A 25730-nucleotide genomic window follows, 5' to 3' on the forward strand; every position below is an offset into this window, starting at 1 on the left:
TTACAGTCCATGGGGTTGCAAAGATTTGGACACGACTGAGTGACTGACACTTGCACCTTCATATTCTGAATTAGAATATAAACACAGCTTAAATAAAAAATACGGAATCAAAATGGGTCAAATTTTAAAGGAAGAAATAAATGTTAAACTATGCAATAAGTGCTGGTAAGAAAACAAGACTCTACTAAATTTGCTGGAACAAATTTATTGCATTCATTGGTTTGCCTGTAGGGTACTGGACATTATGACAGATTTAATTGGTTTTAGAGAATTTTTGATCTTATAGATTATTACTTTTTACATAACCCTGTTTGATAAGGAAAAGCTGATTCTGTGTCTTTGAATAATATAAATTCTTTTATCACAGCCATCTTCTGATGAACCTTATAAACAGAAGGGATCACTGGCATGAAAGAAAAAAACAAACTTGTATTTGAAATTTATTATCATTTAGCTTAAAGGTGATTTTAATCATAGATCATTTGCTGCTTGTTTGTTTAGAGCTTTGGGAATGGGGGTGGGAAGGAGGCATTTAATGGATCTGTATTCCATGAGTACACCCAAAGGAAAGAACACAGGTGGTGCCAGAAAAAAAGTGCTTACGTACTCATTTAGCGGGGCTAAGCTACCACGTAGCCAGAGAAGAGTCTGGCTGAAAGTTTTGTTCCAAAAGGTATTTAAGTATCAAAACGAAATTAAATTTAGATGAAAATCTAAGATACAGAAATATTTTGAACCTAAATAAGAGTTCATGCATACTTGTGCAATTCTTTTTCTTGCCGCTGCAGTTCTGAAGATAGCAAAACATTTTCCTTTTTTAGAGAACGGCATTCGGTATCCAATACATTCCATTCCTTTCTTAACTTCTCTAGTTCACCTAAAATAGTCCCAAAACACATTTATTAATATAGGAACGTAACTATTTTGTCCCCCTTAAAAAACAAAGATTTTATATGGCTTTTCCTTGACTTCTGTTACTTTGCAGTTATGCCTCAGGGAAGTTCTCATCACCCTGAACTTCAGTAGTATTTTTTTTCCCACTTCACTTTTACAAGACAAATAATTTTTAAAAGTATTTAAATAAAGGTAAAATTGCTAATTTTTTCAATTCATTGTAGAGCTTACAGATGTGAAGAATGTTTATAGCCCCAAAATAAAAACATTGCTTTTATACAATCAATCGTTATGGAAGAGAAAATTAGCCTGACTGGGTTATTCAGTACAAGTTATGAAGTTATCAGTGTCAGGCATGAAGAGCTCTACATAAAGTACATTTCTCACCTTGCAGCCTGATTGCTTCTTCCCTCTGCTGGTCCTCGCATTGTTGACACCGAAGCTGAAAGCTATTTTGCAAACTCATGATTTCTTTCTCATATTCAGATGCTGCTTTCCGCCACCGCTCAAGCTCAGCTCGCACTTTCTTAAGCTCTTCTTGTAAAGAAGCAATGTCAGTGTCTCGCTCAGAGGCAGCCTTTTCTGCTGCTTGATGAAGGAGTAAAATTTCATCTCGGGCACTAAGCAATTCATCTCGAGTACTTGCGATTTCACTATCCTTCTCCTCCCGGAGATTCTCAATATTGATGTGTAACCTCTGTAGTTGGGCTACAAAAGTATAGTTACTCGTCATTTTCTTAGTCCATGTAATCAGGAATAAAAGAACAGTCCATATGGGACCGTAGTTACTGCACAGTCCAGCCTGTCAGAGCCGTTTGTTGCTTTTGATTCAACTGTATGAGCAATCCATGTTTAATGCATAAAACATCAAAATACAGAAACACAAAGAGAGGAAAAAAGCTCAAAGTGATCTTTATTTCTCCCACACAGAGAAAATTACTTTTAACATTTAGTACTTATTTTCCCAGATTTTTTCTAAGCATTTATACATATATAAAAACAAGAATTGGGAGCGATTGTAATAAATACAGTGCTCTCTATGCTGCTGGTGATAAATATTTTTTAACGACAAAACAGCTATATTAACTTTCTTCACTAATCATTTATTTCAGATACATTACGCTGTTGAGTTTTTAATTACTCATGACAATACATCTTATAATGCAATCTTGACTTTTTCCTTCCATAAGGGTGAATTCATAGACACAGAACTGCTTGGTCAGATGGTAAACATTAATAAAACCTTTGATATTTTTAACTCAATTTTCTTTTGAATTGTCAGTTACTCAAAGGAGTCTTCTCTGATTGCTTATCTAAAAACAGTCCACCGTCCTTCTCTAGTCCTTTTGCTCTTATTGGATACCACATTATATACTTATTTGCTTTTGTTCATCTTTTTCACTACACTGTACATCTCATGTACACTATCCCCAAGACTAGAAGAGTCAAGAACCAAGGATTATCGGTTGAATTAATGAACTAATAAAGTTACTGAATACTGCCTAGTCAGAGGTATATTTTTTAAAGCTCTGGTCTTGTTGATGTGAACTGGAAACAATCTGTATAAAATCATACTGGGTTCAGAACTAGAATACTGGTCTTGGTTACTGTAACACAAGAAAATTATAGGTATAAAAAAATTCCTTAGGTAGAAAAGAACAATTAAAATAAGAGGATTTCAGCCTTGGGGAGGAAGAGGTTGCCTCATAAATAAACAATAAATACTAGACCATTTAAGTTTGTGGGAAGCAGTAAGAGGTTAATAACCTCAACGTCTGCAAGGGATTACATGACCATGGATTTGTGGATAAAATCATGAAACATATATGCTGGCGCTAGGGGGCACTCAATGACGCTCATGTAAGGCAGCTTTACCACAAGCGGCAGCACTACATCACAGAACCTTCACGGATAACTGCCCATACACAGTACAGGATGGAAATATAGATATAAGGCAGATTTATGTAAATTAATGGATAATAGCATTAAACTGTAATAAAACTGTGAAGAAATCTCATGAATTTAAAAATTCATCTACCCCAGAAATTCTTGTTTGACCATACTACAATTAAATTTCTGAATGAAATGTCCGACTCAAAAAGAAGAAATGAAAACCCAAAAGACTGATTTTTCTCTGGATATTTTAGGGCAAATACCCTAGGCCTCACACATTGACTCCCCATTCCATCTCAACAGGGGTTACCCATCTATTTAATTTCTTTTTACCCTGCCACTCAAACAAATATTTTAAAATAACACTGGTTCCTTCTCTGACGATGAAGGCAAATTAATTTTACTTTAGGGATTTTACAATGGCATGGGAAAGACATCTCCTGGAGTATCTCACAATTATAGCCTCAAAGTACCAGGAGCTCTGGTTCAAAGAAAACCCTGGACAGACAGGTGTCTTTCAGGTCGTTTCTGTAAAGACTCTGTGACAGCCCAGACAAAGAGACAGCAAAATGGTGGGTATGAAGAGCAGCCTTTACCAATGAAGGTAGTGCAGGGACCACTGTTCTGTTCCATGAGGTAAACAATTTTTGTTGCAATGCAAGTGTGCTAGGAGCATTAGAAATGATATCACCAACAAGCTGAAAGTGTTGATGCACTGACCAACTCAAATTGCTATCCTGTCTGAAGGCCTCCTCTATGGTAAGTCACTATGTAACCCAGAAAATGACAGTCTTACAAATTCATATCTTCACTCTTGCTCTCCCCACTCCAAGTGGGAAGTACTATTGTAGTACTAGGGAATGCTCCCTCTAAAAAAGAAAAGGCCACCAAGAGCCAGTTACAGTCTCAGATTCTAGGGAAGAATCAAAGCCATGAAAAATGGGAACCCTTTGCATTCTTATTTTCCATTTCTTTTGAATCACTACAAACAAACAAACAAACAGTAACAATCCCAAATAGCCCTGAAGTGTTCCATACCTTGAAGAACCTGTATTTGTTTACTGGATTCCTCAACTTGATTTCGATAGGCTTTTCTTTCTTCTTCCAAAAGAGCTAGAAGTAAAGCACAATATGTCTAATTTTGTGATTTAATGAAAATATTCAGAATTGAGCAACTAGAAAATCCTAAGAAACTCTCTCCTAAAGCTCGTGAAAGGAAACAAAAGTTAGGCAGTAAGTATTAGCAGTATTAGCAATCAGGTAGTTTAAAGATTTTTAGGAGCACAAAACAGTAGTAAGTCAGTAATAAATGTATCAACTGAATAGCAGTTTTCTATACCTTATATGGCTGAGATAATATATGCTGTTTTTTACTTGAGAAGCATTCTTGATAGCTGTTAATTAACATTGTGAGCTTAAATTTGAAAACCAGACTTAGAATCTTCATGTTCACTGCCAAGTACAAAGTAAGTACTTACTGACAGGAAGTCCACGGTTCCCTGTGGGATGCAAATCTTCCTCCTGGTGAGGAAGGCCATTTTAGAGAACATGAGGATTCTAAGACTTTGTAAGATACTAATCGACTGCAACTAGATAACTACTGTGAATGATACAAAAAGGTTAGCTCTAGGGGACAGCACTGACTCCAACTGGCACATGACTGTATAGATAAGTGAGCTACTAGAATAAAAAGTGGCTGGGACATTTGAAGATTCTCTACCTTAACCTTGCCTGGCTCCTCTCACTTACTTTAGAATACACTGTAAACCTGCAGGGAATATAAATGTCCCTTATCTTATGTTGAGTAGCTAATATTAGGTATAATTAAAACTTAGAAATTAATATTTCTATGTTTTTCTCCTTCTATTGTACTTAATATGTAATTAACTCTCAAGATCTTTCATTGGAACACGTCTTTCTTGATCTTCAGAAGGTCATACCACTATAACTGTCTCCACTTTACTGATCTGAATCGTAAGCTCAGAGAGGATAAGTAAAATCCCAAGATCACATATCTAATAAAGTCATGGATTTGGAAGAGGATAACTATGCCTCTGGACTTGGGGCCATTCAGTAATATCTTGTTGCTTTCACATCCCCTGAAGAGTCAAAGTAATCTTGATCTCACCTTGAAGTTCAAAGCATTTTTGTTTACTTGCTCTAGCTAGTTCCTGGGCTTCAATCAACTCCTTGCGAAGATGCTGAATTTCTTGTTTTGCCTCAATTTCTGACTGTGCACCCTGCAAGTCATCTGACAAAAATATGTTTATTTTAAAAGCAAGAGTTAGTATGATATCATAATCTCTACAAACAAAGATTAGCAATCTTTCTCATGTTTAGACATGCATAGTTAACAACACAGCACAACTAAGTTTAATAAAATTTAGAAGCAAATTATATTAAGCATTTTAGTCATTTTACCCTGGAGAAAGAACACAAATATAATTAAATATATATTTAGTAATTAATGGCAATGGTACTATAAAACATATACTAATGTATAATAAATTATGTTTTACTTATGTAAGGCTTATGCAGAACTTATGTAAGGCTTGATACTTAGTAATATGAACATAATACTATTCTAATTCAATTTTGAAATTTCTTGATAACAGGTCAGAAATTTTTCACTTGCAACTTAACTGGAAATGGAAAAACAGAGAGAAACTTTTCCTCAAGAAAAAACATTTTAGCATGATTTCCCCAGTTGTGGAATACAAAATAAAAACTAAGCTGAAAGCTCCACTGTGCTTACTCTCTCGTCACTGCTTCCTCAATGTCAACATATATAACAAGTAAATATTCACTTAGTTATTAAATAATGTAACGTAGTGATCATATCAAAATACATTAGAACCAGCATTACATCTCAAATAAACTCCTTCCCTCCTTTCTCTCTAGTCACTCTGCTCGTCTTTCATTGTGTTAAAACTTTTTACTACTGAACACTGCCTGAAATAAATGCATCATCAGGTAGGCCATACTCTTCTAGTATATTCTATTATTCTATTCGACTATTGCTTTGGTTTACAATAACTCAGGCATAACAACTTCAATCCATCAGAAAAGAACTAAAAATAAAACTTCATGATGCAAACACAGCAGGTCTCAGATATTATAAACATGTGTTTTCATCCTCATATCTTACTCCTCCCTGTCAAAAATTCTAACTCCAGGTTCATGTACTTTCGCCAGTCTATCAATTCTTCCTTCGAAAAGTCATGGTAAAGGTGGAGGAAAAGCAAGGTGCATTATCATAACAACTACAAAATTTCTCTTTCAGCATCACACATGGGAGTCTGCAAAGGTTCTAGCTGCCCATCTCTGGATTTGTCATTATACAGGATAACGTCCTTATTTTTTAGGAGTATTAAAGTAGGAAGTGTCATGATGCCTTTATCTTTTTTTTTTAAGTTCATTTACAATGTTGTGTTAATTTCTGTGTATACCAAAGTGACTCGGTTATACAAATATTCTTTTTCCTATTTTTTCCATTATGGTTTATCACTGGATATTGATTATAGTTCCCTGTGCTACCCAGGAGGACACTGTTATTTATCCATCCTATATATAATAGCTTGCATCAATTAATCCCAAACCCTTGATCCTCCCCTTCCCCACTCCACCTTCCCCTTGGTAACTACAAGTCTCTTCTCTATGTGAGTCTGTTTCTGTTTCATAGATATTTTCATTTGTGTTGTATTTTAGATTCCACATATAAGTGATATGGTATTCGTCTTTCTCTTTCTGACTTACTTTGCTTAAAATAATAATCTTTAGGCCCATTCATGTTGCTGCAAATGGCACTATTTCACTCTTTTTTATGGCTGATTAATATTCTATTGTACATACGTACCATATCTTCTTTATTCATTCTTCTGTTGATGAACATTTAGGTTGCTTCCATGTCCTGGCTATTGTAAACAGTGCTGCAGTGAACACTGGGGTGCATGTATCTTTTTGAACAATGGTTTTCTCCAGGGATATGACCTGGAGTGGGACTGCTGGGTCATACGGTAGTTCTAGTTTTAGTTTTTTAAGGAACACTATACTGTTCTCCTTAAAAAACTAAAAATGAAAAAACAAAAACAAAAAAAAAACAAACTAAAAATGGAGATTCATAATTCAAAAAAATATATGCACCTCACTGTTCATTGCAGCCCTATTCAAAATAGGCAGGCAGAGGAGCCTGATGGGCAACAGTCCATAGGGTCACAAAGAGTCGGACATAACTTAGTGACTGAACCCCCCCCCCCCCCCCCCCCACACACACAGAGTTCTCCATAGTGGCTGTATCAGACATAACTTAGTGACTAAGCCCCCCCCCTCCCCCACACACACACAGAGTTCTCCATAGTGGCTGTATCAATTTACATTCCCACCAAAAATGTAAGAGGGTTCCCTTTTCTCCATACCCTCTCCAGCATTTACTGTTTGTAGATTTTTAAATAATGGCCATTCTGACTGTGGGAGGTGATATCTCACTGTAGTTTTGATTTACATTTCTCTAATAGTCATGTTAAGCATCTTTTCAGGTGTTTGTTGGCCACCTGGGTGTCTTCTTTGGAGACATTTCTCTTTAGGTTTTCTGCTCATTTTTTTAAATTGTTTATTTATTTATTTTTTATATTGAGCTGTATAAGCTGTATATTTTGGAGATTAACCCCTTGTCAGTGGGAAACTATTTTTTCCCACTGTTAGGTTGTCTTTTTGTCATGTTTATGGTTTCCTTTACAGTGCAAAAACTTTTAAGTTTAATTAGGTCTCATTTGCTTTTGTTTTTACTTTCATTACTCTAGGAGGTAGATCAAAAAAGATATTGTTGATTTATGTCAAAGAGTGTCCTGCCTATGTTTTCCTCTAAGAGTTTTATAGTGTCTGGCCGTACATTAAGGCCATTAATCCATTTTGAGTTTATTTTCGTATATGGTATTAGGGAGTGCTCTAATTTCATTCTTTTCTGGGTAGCTGTGCAGTTTCCCCAGCTCTAGTTACTGAAGAAGCTGTCTTTTCTCCAATGTATAGCCTTGCCTCCTCTGTTGTAGATTAGGGGACCAAAGAGCAGCCTCTTAGTTTGCTAGTCCTTCTGACCAGCTGGCTTCCTTCTTGACAACTGGATCTTTTGTTGGCTCCTTTGATCTTCCCATTGCTCTTCTTTCTCTATAAATTTCCCTTGCTATCACAGTCCATCCCTATGCAGAGAATTCCCAAACATTTCTTTCTGGCCCAGTCTTATCTTTCTCCACATTTGCCCAACACAGCCTGTGCTGTACCACACTTTCCTACTGGTAAATGTTACTGCTACATTAAACAGTCCTATTAGTAAACGTCAGCACTATTTTAAAGAAATGTGTGCCTCCCTTTTCACTCTCGGGTACTCTCACTTACCTTTAACCAACTCACTTGGAAGGCCCATCCTGACTGACTACCCTGTCTCTGCCCCTAGCCAGGAAATTAGCTGCACTCTCCAAAGTTTCCACCATACCTACTAAAACACTATGACTCTATCAAAATGTCTCCTCCCTTAAGACTGTAGCCTTCTCATGTGGCTTTCACTGTATCTCCTAGTTCAATAAATGTCACAGAATTAAGTGAAAATGGCTTTCTGGTCCTAGCTTCTGCCTTACACTTCGTTTCTGGTTCCAAGGGTGACAATATAAAACTGGGGGCACATGCGAACTTGAAAGGAAGAGCTTTTAATAATTATGCTGGGACAATGGGTATAAATGGTTCCAGGCAAACCAGGACCTATAAAAAACGTTACTGTTCAACATGTGTCAAACTAGAAACATCTCATTGTCTACCACATCATTTAAACTATGTCCCTTGTTCTTTATATGTCCTGTAAGTTGGCAGTTGAATCTAGAATCCTGACTAGATTCAAGTTCAGCTTTTTTGTGGTATGACACTTTCAGAGTCATTGCAAATGATTACTTCTTCCATGAACTGCCTTTCTTCCCCATCTTCTAAGATAAACAAAAAGAAACAAATATATAATCTGGACATTCTTTCCCCTTTCTTTGACTCCTAATGGCAACAACAACCGAGAAACAGCTTATCATCTATACCTCTTCTGTTGCCAGTTTGACTAGAAACTCTTCAGATTCCAAGGACAGTCTTATCAGACTTTGAAACCACTGAGGTCTCTGGCAAGGTTCCCTAAAGGAAGCAAAACTGCATTAGAAACTACTTGGTCTGAATTTCAGTTTTCTTTTTACTTTTTTTTTCTTTTCTTTTTATCTTTTTTTAAGGAAATGACTTCAAGTACATAAAGCTGTGGATCAAGCCACAGCTTTATTTCTCTTTCTAAAGTGACATATGTTGACTGAAAATAATATTTCAAGGAAAATTACTACTGTTTCATCATTTCATTTACAGCTCATGGTGACTGCTTAATCTACTTTAGATGCCTTTCCTAATCCTAGATGACTAACATGACAGATGGTGTATTATAATTCTAAATAAAGATTGACTGTTTTTTAAAAAGGGAAATAATAAAATTTGAAGATAATGGTTCAAGAAGCCAGGTATAGGGTTTCACTGAATAAAATAAAGGGGCTACTGTCTACAACTCTCAAGGTTTGGCTAGATCTGTCACTTTCCTAATTTTAAACTTCTGTTTGCTTTTTTCCTAAAAAAAGAAAAGAAAAGCCATGTCTCAAACACCAGAGGTCATCTGAGAAGAGTGTAGATCAGTAAGAATACTGGAAACTATGATCATACTTAAATGCAGGTTGGCAGCTGGTTCCCTGGACCAGTAATCTTCAGGACTTCTCCTGGTTAAGGGAATTCAATCAGAGGTGGCTCAAACAGCTATGTCAGCTTCAGGATCCATGGGAGAAGAAAAGAGAAGGCCATGACACCCAGACCAAGGAATTCTAAGAGAATCTGGGTAACCTCTTTGCTAACCACTTCCAATTCTAATTGTTATGTAGCTAGGAGAGCAGCATGATCATGCAGAGTGAAATCAAGGCTTCCGTGTGTGTGTGTGTGGAAGCGTGTATGTGCATGCATCCACCCAGCCACTCAGTCATGTTCAACTCTTTGTGACCCCATGGACTGCAGCCCACCAGGCTCCTCTGTCCATACAATTTTTCAGGCAAGAATACTGGAGTGGGTTGTCATTTCTTCCTCTGAGGGATCTTCCTTATCCAAGGATTGAACTCACATCCCTTGCAGCTTCTGCACTGGCAGGTGCATTTTTTGTTGTTGTTTTTAATTTTTTAAAATCTTATTTTATTTTTTTGGCAGGTGTATTCTTTACCACTGTGCTACCTGGGAAGCCCAAGGCTCCCATTATATAATCCAAAACTTAGGGTCTGAACTGGGCGATCCCTTAAGAGCCCAGCCAGATGCAAAGGCATTTCTCTACAAAGAAAACTCCACAGGCTGCTTTTGCTGCTGATTTCAGAGACTTGCCTGGTATTGGTCCATTGCTACTAAAATGCTTAACCTACTGAGCTGGACTTATATGTCAATTTTTCTTGTGTACAATAAGGCAATTATAAAAGAAACTAAATGCTGGCAATCACAGATTTATCAAAAAGACACCCTAAGGCACTTAAATAGATAGTTCTTTCAAGAAGTTAATATTTTTAACTTTTTCTAATTTACATTAAAAATGACAGAGTTCCCGTCAGAGACATCAAGGTAAACACAAAAAACCCAGCTATATTTCACATTCTACCACTTACTGCTTTGCCCTACAAATAACTTTGATTGACACAAATTATTCTACACGTAAACATTTTTCTTTGAAGTATTTAAGCACCAACATCAACATTTGAATTTTTAGTTTCTGCTACTGTAGACAAGCTATCTTACTCTTCTAACTAAAACTTAAAACATCATGTAATACTTGGAACTGAATTAGTGGCAAGGGTGAATCCAATGCCCTGGTTTAAATGTCATAAAAACATGTTAAAGTACCTTTTAATAGGGACACTTTAGCAAGGGGTTCATTTAGGTCTTGATCATCCATTTGGGCATCTACAGAGGGGAAAAAAAGAGAATTATAAACAGTAAACTCTAAAAGCAAGCTATCCTCTTCAAAATAAGTAAGTGAAACTTACACAGCTATTGTATTTGGATCATTGTACATAGTTTTAAAATTTATCCAAATTATCAAGGGAATCATTTGATAAATAGAAGTACTGCTTCCCCCCCCCCCCCCCGCCCCAAATACAAATTTTGAAATCTCCACCCACACCAACCTGCATACCTGAACTGCTCAGTAGGCAACAATAACTAACAATAACATCTGCAGAGTTATAGACATTAGGTTAAAACTCACCTGTAGTGTCGTCACTACTTTTCTCCTTGCTTGGACTCAGAGTGTCTGACAAGTCGGATTCCTTCGCTCTTGCCTGGTTTTCTAACAAGTAGGAAAAAAAAAAAAAGTAGAATCATGTTAGAATTAAAAAGCTTGTTATCAGTAAAACTGCTTCAGGCTATGTGTGCTCTAAATCTACTGGTATGCAAAATACTTTTAAAATTAACTGAGGTCACTGAAGCTCTTACTTCTTCACCACTCTAGTCCCAAATGGAATGCTGCTTATTACACGGAGCTCAGATTAAATTATAATGTGGATCATGACTGCTGTGCAGAGGGCTGGGGCTTTTTTTCAAGGCTGTCCACTGGCCAACTGGAAACAAAAATGAAGCAAGCTTTGCTAAAGTATTCAGAGAACTGCAACAAATACAGCAAAAATTTCCAGGACAATGTGGACATTGGAAGATGAGGAAAGAAAATGATTCTATTATATAAAAACACTAGTTAGGTTGCCTTAGTAATATTTATACTCATCACAAAAACTCTTTAAAAAATTACCTTTTTTTAAAAAATTAAAAGTAACACTGAAAAAAGAACATTAACAGCCTTTTATGTCTAAAGAAAATGCAACAGTACCTGAACCACAGGCCTTAAATTCTTTGCTTAAATTGATATTTCCTTAAACTTAAGGACCATTCTCACTACTTGGCCTATTCAATCTATATTAAGATATAGCTTAAGCCCATCACTTCTAAGGAATTCTTCATTTCTCCAGCATGCTGCTCCTTTTTTTACTGTATCTTCTCTGGGACATATGTTTTTTATCATTAATCATGTTCTATTTTATAGCATTCTCTGTATATACATATATCTTATTTCCTCAGTGAGATGATAAATTCAGTAGATATATACTTTTTACAATGTTATGCACTTGACTATACTGTTTTTGGTAATCTGTATCAAAGACATAAATGTGCATATCCATTTATAGTACTTTTTCCTAAGGAAATAATAGGCAACATATAGCATATATCCATAAGGATGTTCACTGCAGCATTGTTCATTACTGAATGGAAAATGTTTAAGACAGACTCACTACTATTAAGTAAAAGTAAAGTCTGTTAAGTATAATGTGACTCTGTTTAAACTGAACAGAGCTGTACATTTAGCTATGAATTTTTTGTTTTATATTTATTCAGGTCTAGAAGGATCTACCACAGAGATACCAATGGTCATTTCTGAAGGTAGGGATGCACATTTACTTTCTAACTTCACACTGTCATAAACTGTGTGAAAAATTAGAGTGAACATATATTGTTTTCATAATCAACTAAATCAAGAGATATTTTTCATCTGAGTAGTCGTCAGAAACATATCTAAAACCATCACTGTCAAAATAGTACAATATTGAAATATAACTTATTATGGCTATTCCATGTAGAATAGCCTAAATTTTTTGCTTCATCTGTGTAATGAGTGATAGGTTATAAGAGGCTGTTTGCATCTTTTCTCACTGCCGTTTCTAATCAAAGACCAACCGCTGAGAGACAATGAGCCTGGATTAGACATGAAGTCACTGATCGCTGAGGCCCATGGGAATCTAATCTGAGACCTCTAGTGTGCATTCACAGTGTGTTCTAGTTAGACATTTCTGAATGTACTAGTTTTGATCACAAAGTTACAGTCTCAAATAAGGGAGGTGAATACATCTTATCAATATATAGAAAGAAAAGAAACCATTCTGTGGGAACAGAAAGGAAAAGACAAAAAAAGACTCTTCTAATTTCAATATTCTTGGCAATGTTATGATCAAGATATCAAGGTAAACCAAGAGGAATGTATTTTCAGACATATTCTTCTGGCTTACAAGCAACTTTTATTTCCTATCTGGAACAGTAGCTAGGAAGGGAAAATTGCCTTAGAGGTTTCCATTAAGATCTTAGAATATAAGCTCCATGAATGCAGGAATCTTTGTTTTGTTAACTGCTATATCCTCAGTCCACAGAGCAATGCACAGTATGTAGGAGGTGCTCCAAAAAGAGATGATTAAAGACACAGTTTATTGCAAGTGAAGTCATGAGCCATCATTGTTGTGTCTGACACTACAGTTATTATATGGAGGCAAATCAAATCTACTCAAGATGAAACACAGGACACAACAAACGAGTGACAAGAATTTCGACTATTTAAAACCTCTACTCTTCAGCTATGAAGCAGCACCCAACTTCCCTGTATTAAAATTCATTCAGTTCAGTTCAGTTGCTCAGTTGTGTCCGACTCTTTGCGACTCCATCAACCATAGCACCAGTTGATTTTTTCTGCAGTACTTACTTATTAAAATGCATAGCAAAATAGTATATATAAGAGGAGTAAACAGAAGGACAGCTACCAATATCAATACCAAATTGCTCCCAAACTGGCAAGTCTACCATAAGGTGACTGTTTTCACTCTATTTTCAAGCAGACATAACAACAGATGGGCAAAACAAATACAGGCCAATTCTTATACCACTGGAACCATTATTTGCAAAGAAAGCAAGGTCAAGAATCAAGGGGGGAGAGAAGAAGAACTAACATTTCCTAACAGAAAGGTGCTTCCTGCTTACGCAGTACTTCATTAAATTTCCGTAAGACCCTGTAAGTTATATACTGTCTATCCCATTTTATAAATGAGGAAACTGAGGTTTAAAGTACTAAAGTAAATTGCCTGAGGGAACAAAGCCAGTGGCTGGTAGAACCTGAAATTAAAAGCCAGTCTGATAAATTCTTGTTTTTTTTCTACTGCTATCTTTAAATCTACCATAAACATAAAATTACTGCAAGTTGAGTCAGGGCTTAAACAGAAGGCATGGGCATTAGGTGAAATACCTGAAGGAAACATTAATACTAACAAGACTTGTAACAACTAGTAACTGGCAATTTCTAGCAACTGATATTTTTCAATGCAGAAAATTCTATTAAAAACATCACCAGTGAAAGTATTTGAAAAATAAAATAATCCAGCCAAATCCAAAAGAAAATACTTTATAGCCAGATATAAAGCATTTAAAAGGTAATTTATTTCAGCCATGTTGGTTTGTTACAGGGATTAATATACCTCTGCATGCCAACTGTGGTTAGTGCCAGTAAAATGCTGACAGCTGACAGAAAAACCTCTGGGTATATAAAACTTATATCTGTATTAGCATTCATTCTCCCCCCCCCCCTTTTTTTTTTCAGTTGTGTCACTAGGCTTTGCAGAATCTTAGTTCCCCAACCAAGGACTGAACCCAGGTCCTGGCAGTTAAAGTGCTGAGTCCTTACTACTGGGCTGCCAGGGAACTTTCTGTATTACCATTCGTAAAGGATGTATTCTATTCACTTGCATGGACACACTTGCTATAATTTATTTAATAAATGTCCTTATTACTGGAGGCTTATGTTTTCTTTTTGCTTTTAAAACAATACAAACGTCCTTGTATATCTGTCCAATTTGCTCCTTTTTAAGATAAAAACTCAGAAGTGAAACTGCTAGTAAATTGTTAAGAATGCTCTTTAAAGTTTTCAATATATATTTTATAGCCAGATTTCAAAAGGAAATCATAACATTTTCTTTTTCAATAATGACATCATGTAATTTCAAGGAAATAAATTCTAATTCATAATGCATTAAACAGAAGCACAAAGGTAGCAAGATACCTTTAATTAAATCTTTAATTAAAATTAATTTAATATCTTTAATTAAAAGCAGCACTGATTTTTTTTAAGGCTACATTACATCAAAGCGTTGGCTATTTAACCAACTAATCTGGATAGGTATTTAGTTGGTGAAGTAAAAGCTATTTTAAAATCTGTTCTCATCTCACTTTAATAAGATGAAATAAATTGCCATACGTACTAAAAATAGTTCACTGTTCTGAAACTCAATGCCTGTTTGCCAGAACAATATTAGTGATGCATATTTTATGCATTCTTTCCCCAAATATGGCATGTGCCGTGCACAAAATTCCAAATAGAAGCCACCAGATAGTTGGGATAACACTATCCTTTTAAATATTTTTAAAAGCCAAATGGATCCAGTTACTGTCATAAAACAGAATTAATGAAACTGAGTACAGCAACCTTTAATTATTTATTGTTTTAACTGACCCAAGTGATTGTGAATTTAGTTTTAAATTTTATATTGACATGTTCTCCTGATAAAAGTCCTAGAATGAATAATGAACATATTCCACTAAATTTATTTGCCCAATTTCCCTACACATAAAAGTGACTTGACAACATGATGCTTTAAAACTTAATTTTCTTTACTAAGGTCTGACAATTTTTATAGAAAATAATTAACAAAATAAATTACTTCAAGCAATTATAGGACTATTCATCACAAAATATAAGGTTCTACATAATCACTTTTGTTTAAATCAAATTGAGATGCCAGCGATTAAGATAATATTAAATATCATAACAAATATTAAACATACAATAATTAGAAAAAGAGAACTGAAAACATTTTTCATCTGTTTCAAACAAGATTTACACTCTATTTGATTAAAAATTTTAGATCAAAGCTGAAAATAATGCTGGAAGTGAGACAGAGATCACAACAAATCTTTAGTAGCTAACGAAACCTATTCCAAGCATTAAAAAAACCCCACACATATATACCCATTTAAAAAGAAACCTTCCAATGAACATATCTTTCTTAAGACAGAACTCCAACTGTTTTATATTATTATCTGGTACTGTTACTGGATTGTGAGCTCTAAGACATAAATTTATGGTTAAAGTGCTATGACCTTGGAAATGTACACTAACCTTCATTATCCAAGAGTTGTAAAAACCCACAGAAAAATGCCACAGAACCCCATAGAAAACGAACCTTTTGAAAGCTTTGTCTCTTCTACTACTTTGGTTAGGTGCCCCTCGACGATCAGCTTCTCTGCCAAAGAAAATAAACGTTACTATCCAAGCCCAAACTGAGCAGCAAGCATTTCCCTGAGCAGGACAGTGTAACACATTCCATGACCAAATTTAAAGATGATAGCATTACTCCCATGACTAGGCTTGAACAAAAACTTGAACCTGGAAGGGGGAACTAAGAGAACTTGAACTATACTAGAGGAATCAGGTTAATGCAGAAACCTGAGAGTAAGGAAATAATCTGCCTTCAGTTTTCATTAATTTTTGCTTTATTTTATTATTAAAAATCTTTTCTTCACCTTATTGTAATAGCCTTGCACTTTTTAAAACACTCAGAAAAAACAAAGCAACACTCTTTAAATCAACAATATTAACTTGAAATAAAGGAATTCTAGGAAGGTATTTCATTTAGATAAAGAATACAAATCATACCAACAGCTAACTTTTCCCTATTGATAAAATTTATCAGAGATATCTGTATGACATGTTTCAGTAAAATGAATCATTTTAGAAGAGATAATCATTTAAATAAATTTTAAAAAATTCCTATGGGGCATTCATTCTCTGTAAATGTATAGTGTAGTTTATCATTTATTTAAAGTTGGATTTTCATATTCTACCTTTCCAGTCAGGAGGATAATATATCTAATTCTGTATATCCCATTATCTGATGATGTAGGTCACTTGGTCTCCTTCAATTTACACTTTTGAAATATTTGAAATAATTTCTCTATTCTTCTACCCTTCAACCCACTGCAAGTTGGTCTATAACCACCACCCAACCACTGAAACAGCTCTGAGATCACTCATAATTTTCATTTCATACAGGCTCTGTGTGGCCTGTGGCCCTGTTTGCTCCTACCTCCTTGATAAAAAGAAAAGACAAAGTCATAAATTTAGATAATTTCAAAAGGCAATAATCATACAAGATATATAATATATATAAGATGTTTTACTCAGCCTCTGTTTTACTCAGCCTCTGTTTTACTCCTTTCCATTCCTGAAAAATCACTTCCCACAGACAACAACTTTACATGCACATTTCTAAGTAATATATTGCTATTTCTTAACTTTTCCATTTTAGGCATTATTTACTGATGATCTCTTACAGATGAGCAAGCTCTCATATTCTAATATTCTCAATAAGAGTTACATTTTGTCCATCTGCAATCAGAATTTATATTATGACTATTATCTGCATCTGAGTTATATGCCATAATTATATTTTTCTTCTTATACATTTAGTGTTTCCAGAACTTATAATGTCCTCTTTTGCTTTGCTAATTTAAAAAATATATCTCAAACACAGCCCAAGTTCTTACAGAACCCTAAAACTCTCAATATCATCAAACATACCAGGCAATCTATCATATATTCCTGTCTCTCCCTTCCCCTAGTCCTTTCACCTTCCTGCTCCAGTCTGAGCTATATCCTGTGCAGAATTCCCTGCTCCCAGACTCCAAATATTGTTTTTAATTATTTATTTTTGGTTGCACTGGGTCTTTTGTTACTGCGTGCAGGCTTTCTCTAGTTGCAGAGAGTGGGGCTACTCCCCAGTGGCGGTGCGGGGGCTTCTCTTGTGGAACATGGGCTCTAGGCACACAGGCTTCAGTAGCTGCAGCACTGGGGCTCAGTAGTTGTGGCACATGGCCCGAGTTGCTCCACAGCATGCGGAATCTTCTCAGACCAGGGATTGAACCCGTGTCCCCTGCATTGGCAGACATATTCTTTTCCACCGCGCCACCAGGAAAGTCCTCCTCTTCCTATTTTATTCTCTTATTTTAGTGTAACATATCCTCTGATAATTTCTGGATAAGAGATGGATAGAAGGTAAATGCTTTGTAACTCTGCTCCTCTGAAAATGCTACTGTTCTATGCTCACATTTGACTGATGGTTTGACAGATATATAACTTCACAGGAAAAACTGTCATTCAGAATTAAAAAAAAAAACAAAACGTTTCACTGCCTTTTAGCTTCAAATTGGAAGGTAAGTCTACTGCCAGTCAGACCCTTGGTCCTCAGTATGCATGGTAGAGATTTCTTGTGCTCAGCAGCGCCTGGTTTGCCTAACCTTTCTGGGCACCTGAGAAGACTGCACACTGCAAGTCCCTAACTGAAGAAGGTCCATGTGATTGGTTCTAGCCAAGGCAGAAGCATTTAAAAGAGAGCAGGACTTTTCTACACTTGTTCCTTTCCCACTCTAGAAACAAAGTGTTCAGATTAATCTCCATTCCTGAGTAACAATATGGAACAGAATGTTCTCCCTCACCATGGACATGTAGCATAAATGAAAAGGAAATATTTGTGAGGTCCCTGGTGGCCTAGTGGGCTTCCTGGGTGGCTCAAATGGTAAAAAAATCTGCCTGCACTGCAGAAGACTGGGTTTGATTCCTGAGTGGGGAAGACCCCTGGAGAAGTATTCTTGCCTGGAGAATTTCATGGACAGAGAAGCCTGGTGGGCTATAGTCCCTGGGGTCACGAAGAGTCGGATATGACTGAACAACTAACACTTTTACTTTCACTTTGGTGGCCTAGAGGTTAGGATTCTGGGCTGTCACTGCCGTGCCCTGGGTTCAATTCCTGGTTGGGGAACTAAGATCCCACAAGCCTGTGACACAGCTAAAAAAAAAAAAAAAGCAAATGGCTGAATTAAGCTGTTATGATTTCAGGGTTTATTTATCACTATATTATTATTTAGTTTATTATGATTAATAATACAGGATGAGATCCTTTGTTTCTCCCTGGCAGTTTTCAGAATCTTTTCTTTATCTCTGGTGGTCTTAAATTTCATGTACCTCAGTATATGGTCTTTTCTAAAAAAAACTGGGGTTAAATTCACATAGTGTATTAATTTTAAAGTGAGCAATAAAGTGGCATTTAGTATATTCACTATAATATGGAACTACCAGCTTCATCTAGTTTCAAAATACTTTTATCATCTCATAAGAAAACTTCGTACTCATTAAGAATTTTCTTTCCATCCTCTAAAATCTCTAACCTCAAAATCTCTAACTCTGTCTGTTTTATGTTCTAAAGTAAGCTTCTACTCTCATTCTCTCTGTTCTTGTGTTTTATGTCTTTTATCTTTTACTATGAATGGACCCATTCATCATACTTAATCAAAAGTTTACCGCCTCCTTTTTAAAACTCTTTTCATTTGGCTTCTAGGATACTACTCATTCCTACTTCTTGTATGTGCTTGCTCATTCCTTTTTTCTCAGGCTTTCACTGACTTTCTTTTCTTCTGATTATGATCTAAATATGTATAAAGAAGTCAAAAAGCAAAAAAGAATTTCATTTAAAAGTGGGCAGAATATTTGAACAGAGATCTTTCCAAAGAAGATATACAGATGGCCTATAGGTACATGAGGTCTTCCCTCGTAGCTCAGTTGGTAAAGAATCTGCCTGCAATGCAGGAGACCCAGGTTCAATTCCTGGGTTGAGAATATCCCCTGGAGAAGGAATTGGCAACCTACTCCAATACTCTTGCCTGGAGAATCCCATGGACAGAGGAGCCTGGCAAGCTACAGTCCATGGGGTCACAAGAGTCGGACACAACTTAGCGAAAGGCAATGCAATAGGCACATGGAAAGATGCTCAATATCACTAATCATCAAGGAAATGCAAACCAAACCCATACGATAATATCATTTTCACATCTGTTAAAATGGCTATCATCAAAAAGACAAGAAATAACAAGAATGTGGAGAAAAGGGAACCCTTGCACATTATTGGTGGAAATGTACACTGATGTAGCCACTATGAAAAACAGTATGGAGACTCTTCAAAATAGAACTACTATATGATCTAGCAATTCTACTTCTAGGTATTTACTTGAAGAAAATAAGAACACTAACTGGAAGAACAATAATGCACCAGCCTTATTCACTGTAGCATTGTTTACAACAGCCAAGATAAGGCACCAACAGATGAATGGACATGTATATATAATGGAGTATCATTCAGCCATAAAAAGAGAATGAAGTCTTGCCATTTGTGACAATACGGGGGGACCTAAGTGCTAAAACAGTGCTAAGTGCTAACACAGTGCTAGGAAGTCACAGGGAAAGACAAATGCCATATGATCTCTCTCATATGTAGAACTTAAAACAAACAAACATACAAGCTCATAGATACAGAGAACAGACTGGTGGTTTGCAGAGGTGGGGAGTGGGAGCTGGGAGAAGTGAATGAAGGGAATAAAGGGGTAAAAAGGGGGTAGGCAAACTGTAGACTTCAAAAGTCATGTGTGGAAAAACTAATAGGTATGATCTCATATAAGTTAAATTTTTCTACATGATCAAACTCACCATAAACAAAGCTAAAGGGCAAGTGCAAACATGGGAAAATGTTTGAAAAACAAATAACAGATAAAGGTTATTAATCACTTCATTCATTCATTGAACCATTAACCATTAACTATTATGTGCCAGACACTGTCCCAGGTGTTGGAAACATTAGAATGAACAAATGACAAAATCCCTGCCCTTCTGGCTCTTATTCTAATGGTGCTGGGAAGGCAGGCAATAAAGAAATAAACAGTATGTCAGAAGGCAGTCATAGCAAAAAACAAAGCAAGGAATGAGGAAAGGGCCTGTGAAGAAGGCAAACAAAGATATGACACCTTCCAAAAGTTAATAACAGAAAGTCAAATAACACAGGGGAAAGAAGGGAAAAGAACAGGAACACAGCCACAGGCCAAGAAATGCAAATGTCTAGTAAACCTGAGAAATCCACGGTCTACCCACTAACACAATACCACGACATTATCTGCCCATCAGGCTGGCGATCTACTGAGTTTCAGTACTGACTGAGACGGGGTGGGTAAATGAGTAGCTTTCTGTCCTTTCAGGGGAAGTGTAAATCAGTATGATTATTTTGTTTAGAGGCAATTTGGCAGGAACTATCCCAATGCTGAAAGTTTAGGCCCTTTGACGCCACAACCTCTCTTCTGCACATCACACTGGAAAGAGAGAGGCTTGTACAAAGATTTCCAATGCAGCATTGTCTGCACTGGGGGAAAGCAGAGTACAGATTTTTATAGTTCTATCAAGCAAGAAAAAAGAAATTAGTCTCTGAGATCTCAAAAAAATTTTAATAGCATTAACTACCTGCTACACTTAAACAACTTCTACATATTGATGCCTCGTCTCGTTCTCTCTCTCTTACATTCCAAAACCCTGATGCCTAACTACTTCTCAAACATCTTCACCCAGAAATCTCACAGGAGCTTATCTCACCCCACAAAAACTTCTCTTCCTTTCTCTGGGATGAATTTGGTATCTCTTCTCTCCCATTCCTTAACTCTTCATTACTGTCTCTATTAAGCTATACTGCATAGGTTTATTTATGTCCATCTTAACCACCATACTATAAACTCTTTGAAGAATATACTCATTACTTCAAATACTATACATCAGATATAGTGCCAGGTATTTTTCATGGATTACCAAGATAAATCTTTTAGGTCTAGTGAAAGCAGGAGGTATCTTATTAATAATTTCTCAACACAATTGTGTCACATAATACAGGTTCTACAAATGCTTGTTATATGAATATAGCAAATAATGAAACAAAATAAACACAGGTTCTAAAAGCCACTTTAATCTTTCTCTAGAAGACTGAAGTACTACCTTCTTCAAAAAATTATAAACACACATTAGGAGAAATTTATTGCTCAAAACTCTATCATCTTTAAAACAAAATTTTAAGTCCCTACCATGATCTACAAGGTCTGCAAGCCAACTATGGCCCCACAGGGCCAAATTCAGCTTGTTGCCTGATTGGTAAACCAAGTTTTATAGGAACACGGTCAGGTTCATTCATTTACATATTGTCCATGGCTGGTTTCCACCACAATGGCAGAGTTGGTACTTATAAAAGAGACCCTTTAACATGCAAAGCCTAAAATACTTACTATCTGGCCTTTTACTTATTTCTTAAAGGCATTTTTATTATTTTAAAACTCCTTTAGACTTGCCTTAGGTTTTCATGTGGTTTTTCCCCATCTCACACAGTCTTTCCTCAGACACATGTACAACTCACTCAGCTTAATCCCAAATCTGTTCAAATCCCACATAACACTTTTGTTAGTACCTACTGCCCTGATAGGTACAAAAGAGTTCCAGAAAAACATCTACTTCTGCTGTATTGACTATGCCAAAGTCTTTGACTGTGTGGATCACAACAAACTGTGGAAAATTCTTAAAAGAGATGGGAAGATCAGACCACCTGACCTGCCTCCTGAGAAATCAGTATGTAGGTCAAGAAGCAACAGTTAGAACTGGACATGGAACAACAGACTGGTTCCAAATAGGGAAAGGAGTACATTTATAAGGCTTTATATTGTCACCCTGCTTATTTAACTTATATGTAGAGTACATCATGAAAAATGCTGGGCTGGATGAAGCACAAACTGGAGTCAAGATTGTGGGGAGAAATATCAATAACCTCAGATATGCATATGACACCACACTTATGGCAGAAAGTGAAGAAGAACTAAAGAGCCTCTTGATGAAAGTGGAAGAGGAGAGTGAAAAAGTTGACTTAAAACTCAACATTCAGAAAACTAAGATCATGGCATCCGGTCCCACCACTTCATGGCAAATAGATGGGGAAACAATGCAAACAGTAACAGATTTTATCTTGGGGGCTCCAAAATTACTGCAGGTGGTGACTGCAGCCATGAAATTAAAAGATGCTTGCTCTTTAGAAGAAAAGCTATGACCAACCTAGACAGCATATTAAAAAGCAGAGACATTACTTTGCCAACAAAGGTCCATCTAGTCAAAACTATGGTTTTTCCAATAGTCATGAATGGATGTAAGAGTTGGACTATAAAGAAAGCTGAGCGCCGAAGAATGATGCTTTTGAACTGTGGTGTTGGAGAAGACTCTTGAGAGTTCCTTGGACTACAAGAAGATCCAACCAGTCCATCCTAAAGGAAATGAGAGCTGAATATTCATTGGAAGGACTGATGCTGAAGCTCCAACACTTTGGCCACCTGAAGCGAAGAACAGACTCATTTGAAAAGACCCTGATGCTGGGAAAGATTGAAGGCAGGAGGAGAAGGTGACGACAGAGGATGAGATGGTTGGATGGCATCACCGACTCAATGGACATAAGTTTGAGTAAGCTCTGGGAGTTAAGTGATGGACAGGGAAGCCTGGCGTACTGCAGTCCATGGGGTCGCAAAGAGTCGGACACAACTGAGTGACTGAACTGAACTGAACTGCCCTGATAGCTTAGTTGGTAAAGAATCCGTCTGCAATGCAGGAGACCCTGGTTAAGATTCCTGGGTTGGAAAGATCCCCTGGAGAAGGGACAGGCTACCCACTCCAATATTCTTTGGATTCCCTTGTAGCTCAGCTGGTAAAGAATCCACCTGCAATGTGGAAGACCTGGGTTCGATTCCTGGGTTGGGAAGATCCCCTGGAGAAGGGAAAGGCTACCCACTCCAGTATTCTGGCATGGAGAATTCCATGGACTATATAGTCCATGGGGTTGCAAAGAGTTGGACACAACTGAGTGACTTTCACTTTCACTGCCTTATAATCTTCCATTTTTTCCTTCAATGGGCTTATCACTACTTGACATATTATTAGCCTATTAATTTTTTTCTCAAGAGAATGTAAATTCCATGAAGGCAAAGCTATTTGTGTCTTGTTCATTTCTATACACCACAAAGCTAAAATAATGCCAGGTAAATACATTGTAAGATGCTTAATAATACTTGCTGGATGAATAAATTAGGCGTTTATTTTTAAAGAGATCAAACTTGGAAAAATTATTTGAATACTTTCCTCATTCTAAAAAATTATTTGAATACTTTCCTCATTCTAAAAAACTAAGTATTAAATACATTAAAAAAGTTTTGAACAGTATCAACATTAAGTGCTAAATAATAATTACCTGCTGCTATTATCACTACTGAAAGTATTTAAGATTATATGATCAGATCCAGTGAATCGTTAGTACCCTGCAATTAAAATATTAAGGAAAAGATTATTGTTTTCAAAAAGGTTTCTGACTACTAGTTCTCAGACGTGGGGTGGAGATCTCAGCTATTTAGGATCACTGGAAGTAAGAGACCTCTCAGAGGCAAAACACAAACTCCCTCGTAATGATAACTGAGGGGCTGAAAGAACTGCTTCCTGTGGCACAACTGAAAGATAAAAAAGATCTTTTTTTAAAATAAACTCCCTCTTTTTGAGTGTTACTTTACAGAGGTAATTATTCATTTTTCCCCTATTTTAAAGCATACTTAGTATAAAACATAGCATCCAGGAAGGTGCATAAAACACAATGGATAGGCTAATATAGTCTTTTTTTCTTTTAAAGAGAAAACATCTGTATGAGTATAGTCCAAATTAAGAAACAGAACCTAATCACCACCCCCAAAGCCTTCCACATTTGCTTTTCCAATCCCATAAAGGTAAGCACCATCCTGACTTTTACGTACCTAATTTCTCACATTTCTTTATAGTCATACTACTCAAATATGTGTGACTAAATAATATAATTTTAGTGCTTTTGAACTTTGTTCATCCTATATTCCTCAGTGGTTTTTTTTTCTTTAACCTATTTGAATACTGAAAATCTTTTGGGTTTTTTCCCCAGTTCTGAACTACTGTGAACATTCTTGAATCTGTACCTGATCCATATACATATGCCTTTCTGCAGACAACCTACCAAGAAGTAGAACTGATGGTTTTAGTAAGTTTGACAACATTTGAGAACCACCACCAAAGCACTTTGTATAGTCGGAAAACATGATAGAACTGTAAAAAATCATCAAATATTGTCAAAGACTGAATAGAACAGAACCAAATTTATTTCTTGGCTGATAAAAATATATGACATAGTAGCTATATTACTATGTGGCACAGAATGAAAATGAGAAACCATGCAAACAAAAGCAGCTTAACAGAAGCACAGCTGTGCCTAGTTCTTTAAGAGCCACTTTCCTCACATGACAGCTACAACCAACTGAAAACAGCAGATAAACTCAAACAGCACTGACCATCAGATATGGGTGTCAGTTCCCTAGGGACCTTAAACAGAAAAGTAGAAGAATAAATGCTAACTTGGAGAGTATTTCTAAACCTCAAAGTTAGGTTTCATTATAAAAAAATAATGGTATGTATGACTAGGGCATCAAAATAAGTGCTTGGACCAAATCTTTTAAATGGCATGTATACTGGTAATTTAAAAGTTAGACAATTGCTAGATTATCAGAAACCTATTTCGTTAACAGGAACAATAAAGCTACATCAATTAGCTTTCACTATCTTGAAACTGGAAATAAAAAGAAGCTTTCAACATGAAAGATCCCACTGACAATGATCTTCCAAACCCTGCCTCATGCTCCCTAGAAAGTTTTCTACCTTCTAGGTAACATGTATTTCTGCATATCAGGCATTACTTAGAGCACTTAGTAAAAACGGTCTCATTTCTCATAATTCTATGAAATAGGTACTACCATCCCATTTTATAAAAGAGGAAATTGAGGTTTGAAAAGATCATACCACCCACAATCATATTGCCAATGAGGGATCAAATCAGAATTCACATAAATGTTCCTTTGATCCAACTCTAAACATCACAAATAAAAATGAGCTAAAGTTACCTAGAAGGTCATTAAAGGGAAATACAGCTAAGGAACTGAGATTAGAATTAACATCAAGATATAACCAGGGGACTTCTCTGGTGGTCCAATGGTTAAGAATCCACCTTGCAATACATGGGACTCGCGTTTGATCCCTGGTCAGG

At 36.3% G+C, this 25730-nt stretch overlaps 1 protein-coding gene across 37 annotated transcripts in view; it reads right to left on the reverse strand.

The window, feature by feature from the left end:
- Positions 1-25730, reverse strand: part of LOC122682510 (sarcolemma associated protein) — a 149721-nt gene that overhangs the window by 12480 nt on the left and 111511 nt on the right. For 22 of the 37 annotated variants that reach the window (XM_043885285.1, XM_043885286.1, XM_043885274.1 and 19 more), the window contains 7 exons: positions 15918-15977; positions 11081-11161; positions 10717-10776; positions 4916-5038; positions 3826-3900; positions 1282-1602; positions 760-877 (listed from right to left, as the gene is read on the reverse strand). In XM_043885285.1, coding sequence (XP_043741220.1) covers positions 760-877; positions 1282-1602; positions 3826-3900; positions 4916-5038; positions 10717-10776; positions 11081-11161; positions 15918-15977 — 838 coding nt within the window. Of the gene's footprint in view, positions 1-759; positions 878-1281; positions 1603-3825; positions 3901-4915; positions 5039-10716; positions 10777-11080; positions 11162-15853; positions 15978-25730 lie in introns of those variants that run through there. The other 15 variants (XM_043885296.1, XM_043885297.1, XM_043885291.1 and 12 more) reach the window with 3 other exon arrangements.

The sequence above is a fragment of the Cervus elaphus genome, chromosome 24, assembly GCF_910594005.1.
Source record: "Cervus elaphus chromosome 24, mCerEla1.1, whole genome shotgun sequence".
NCBI lineage: Eukaryota > Metazoa > Chordata > Mammalia > Artiodactyla > Cervidae > Cervus > Cervus elaphus.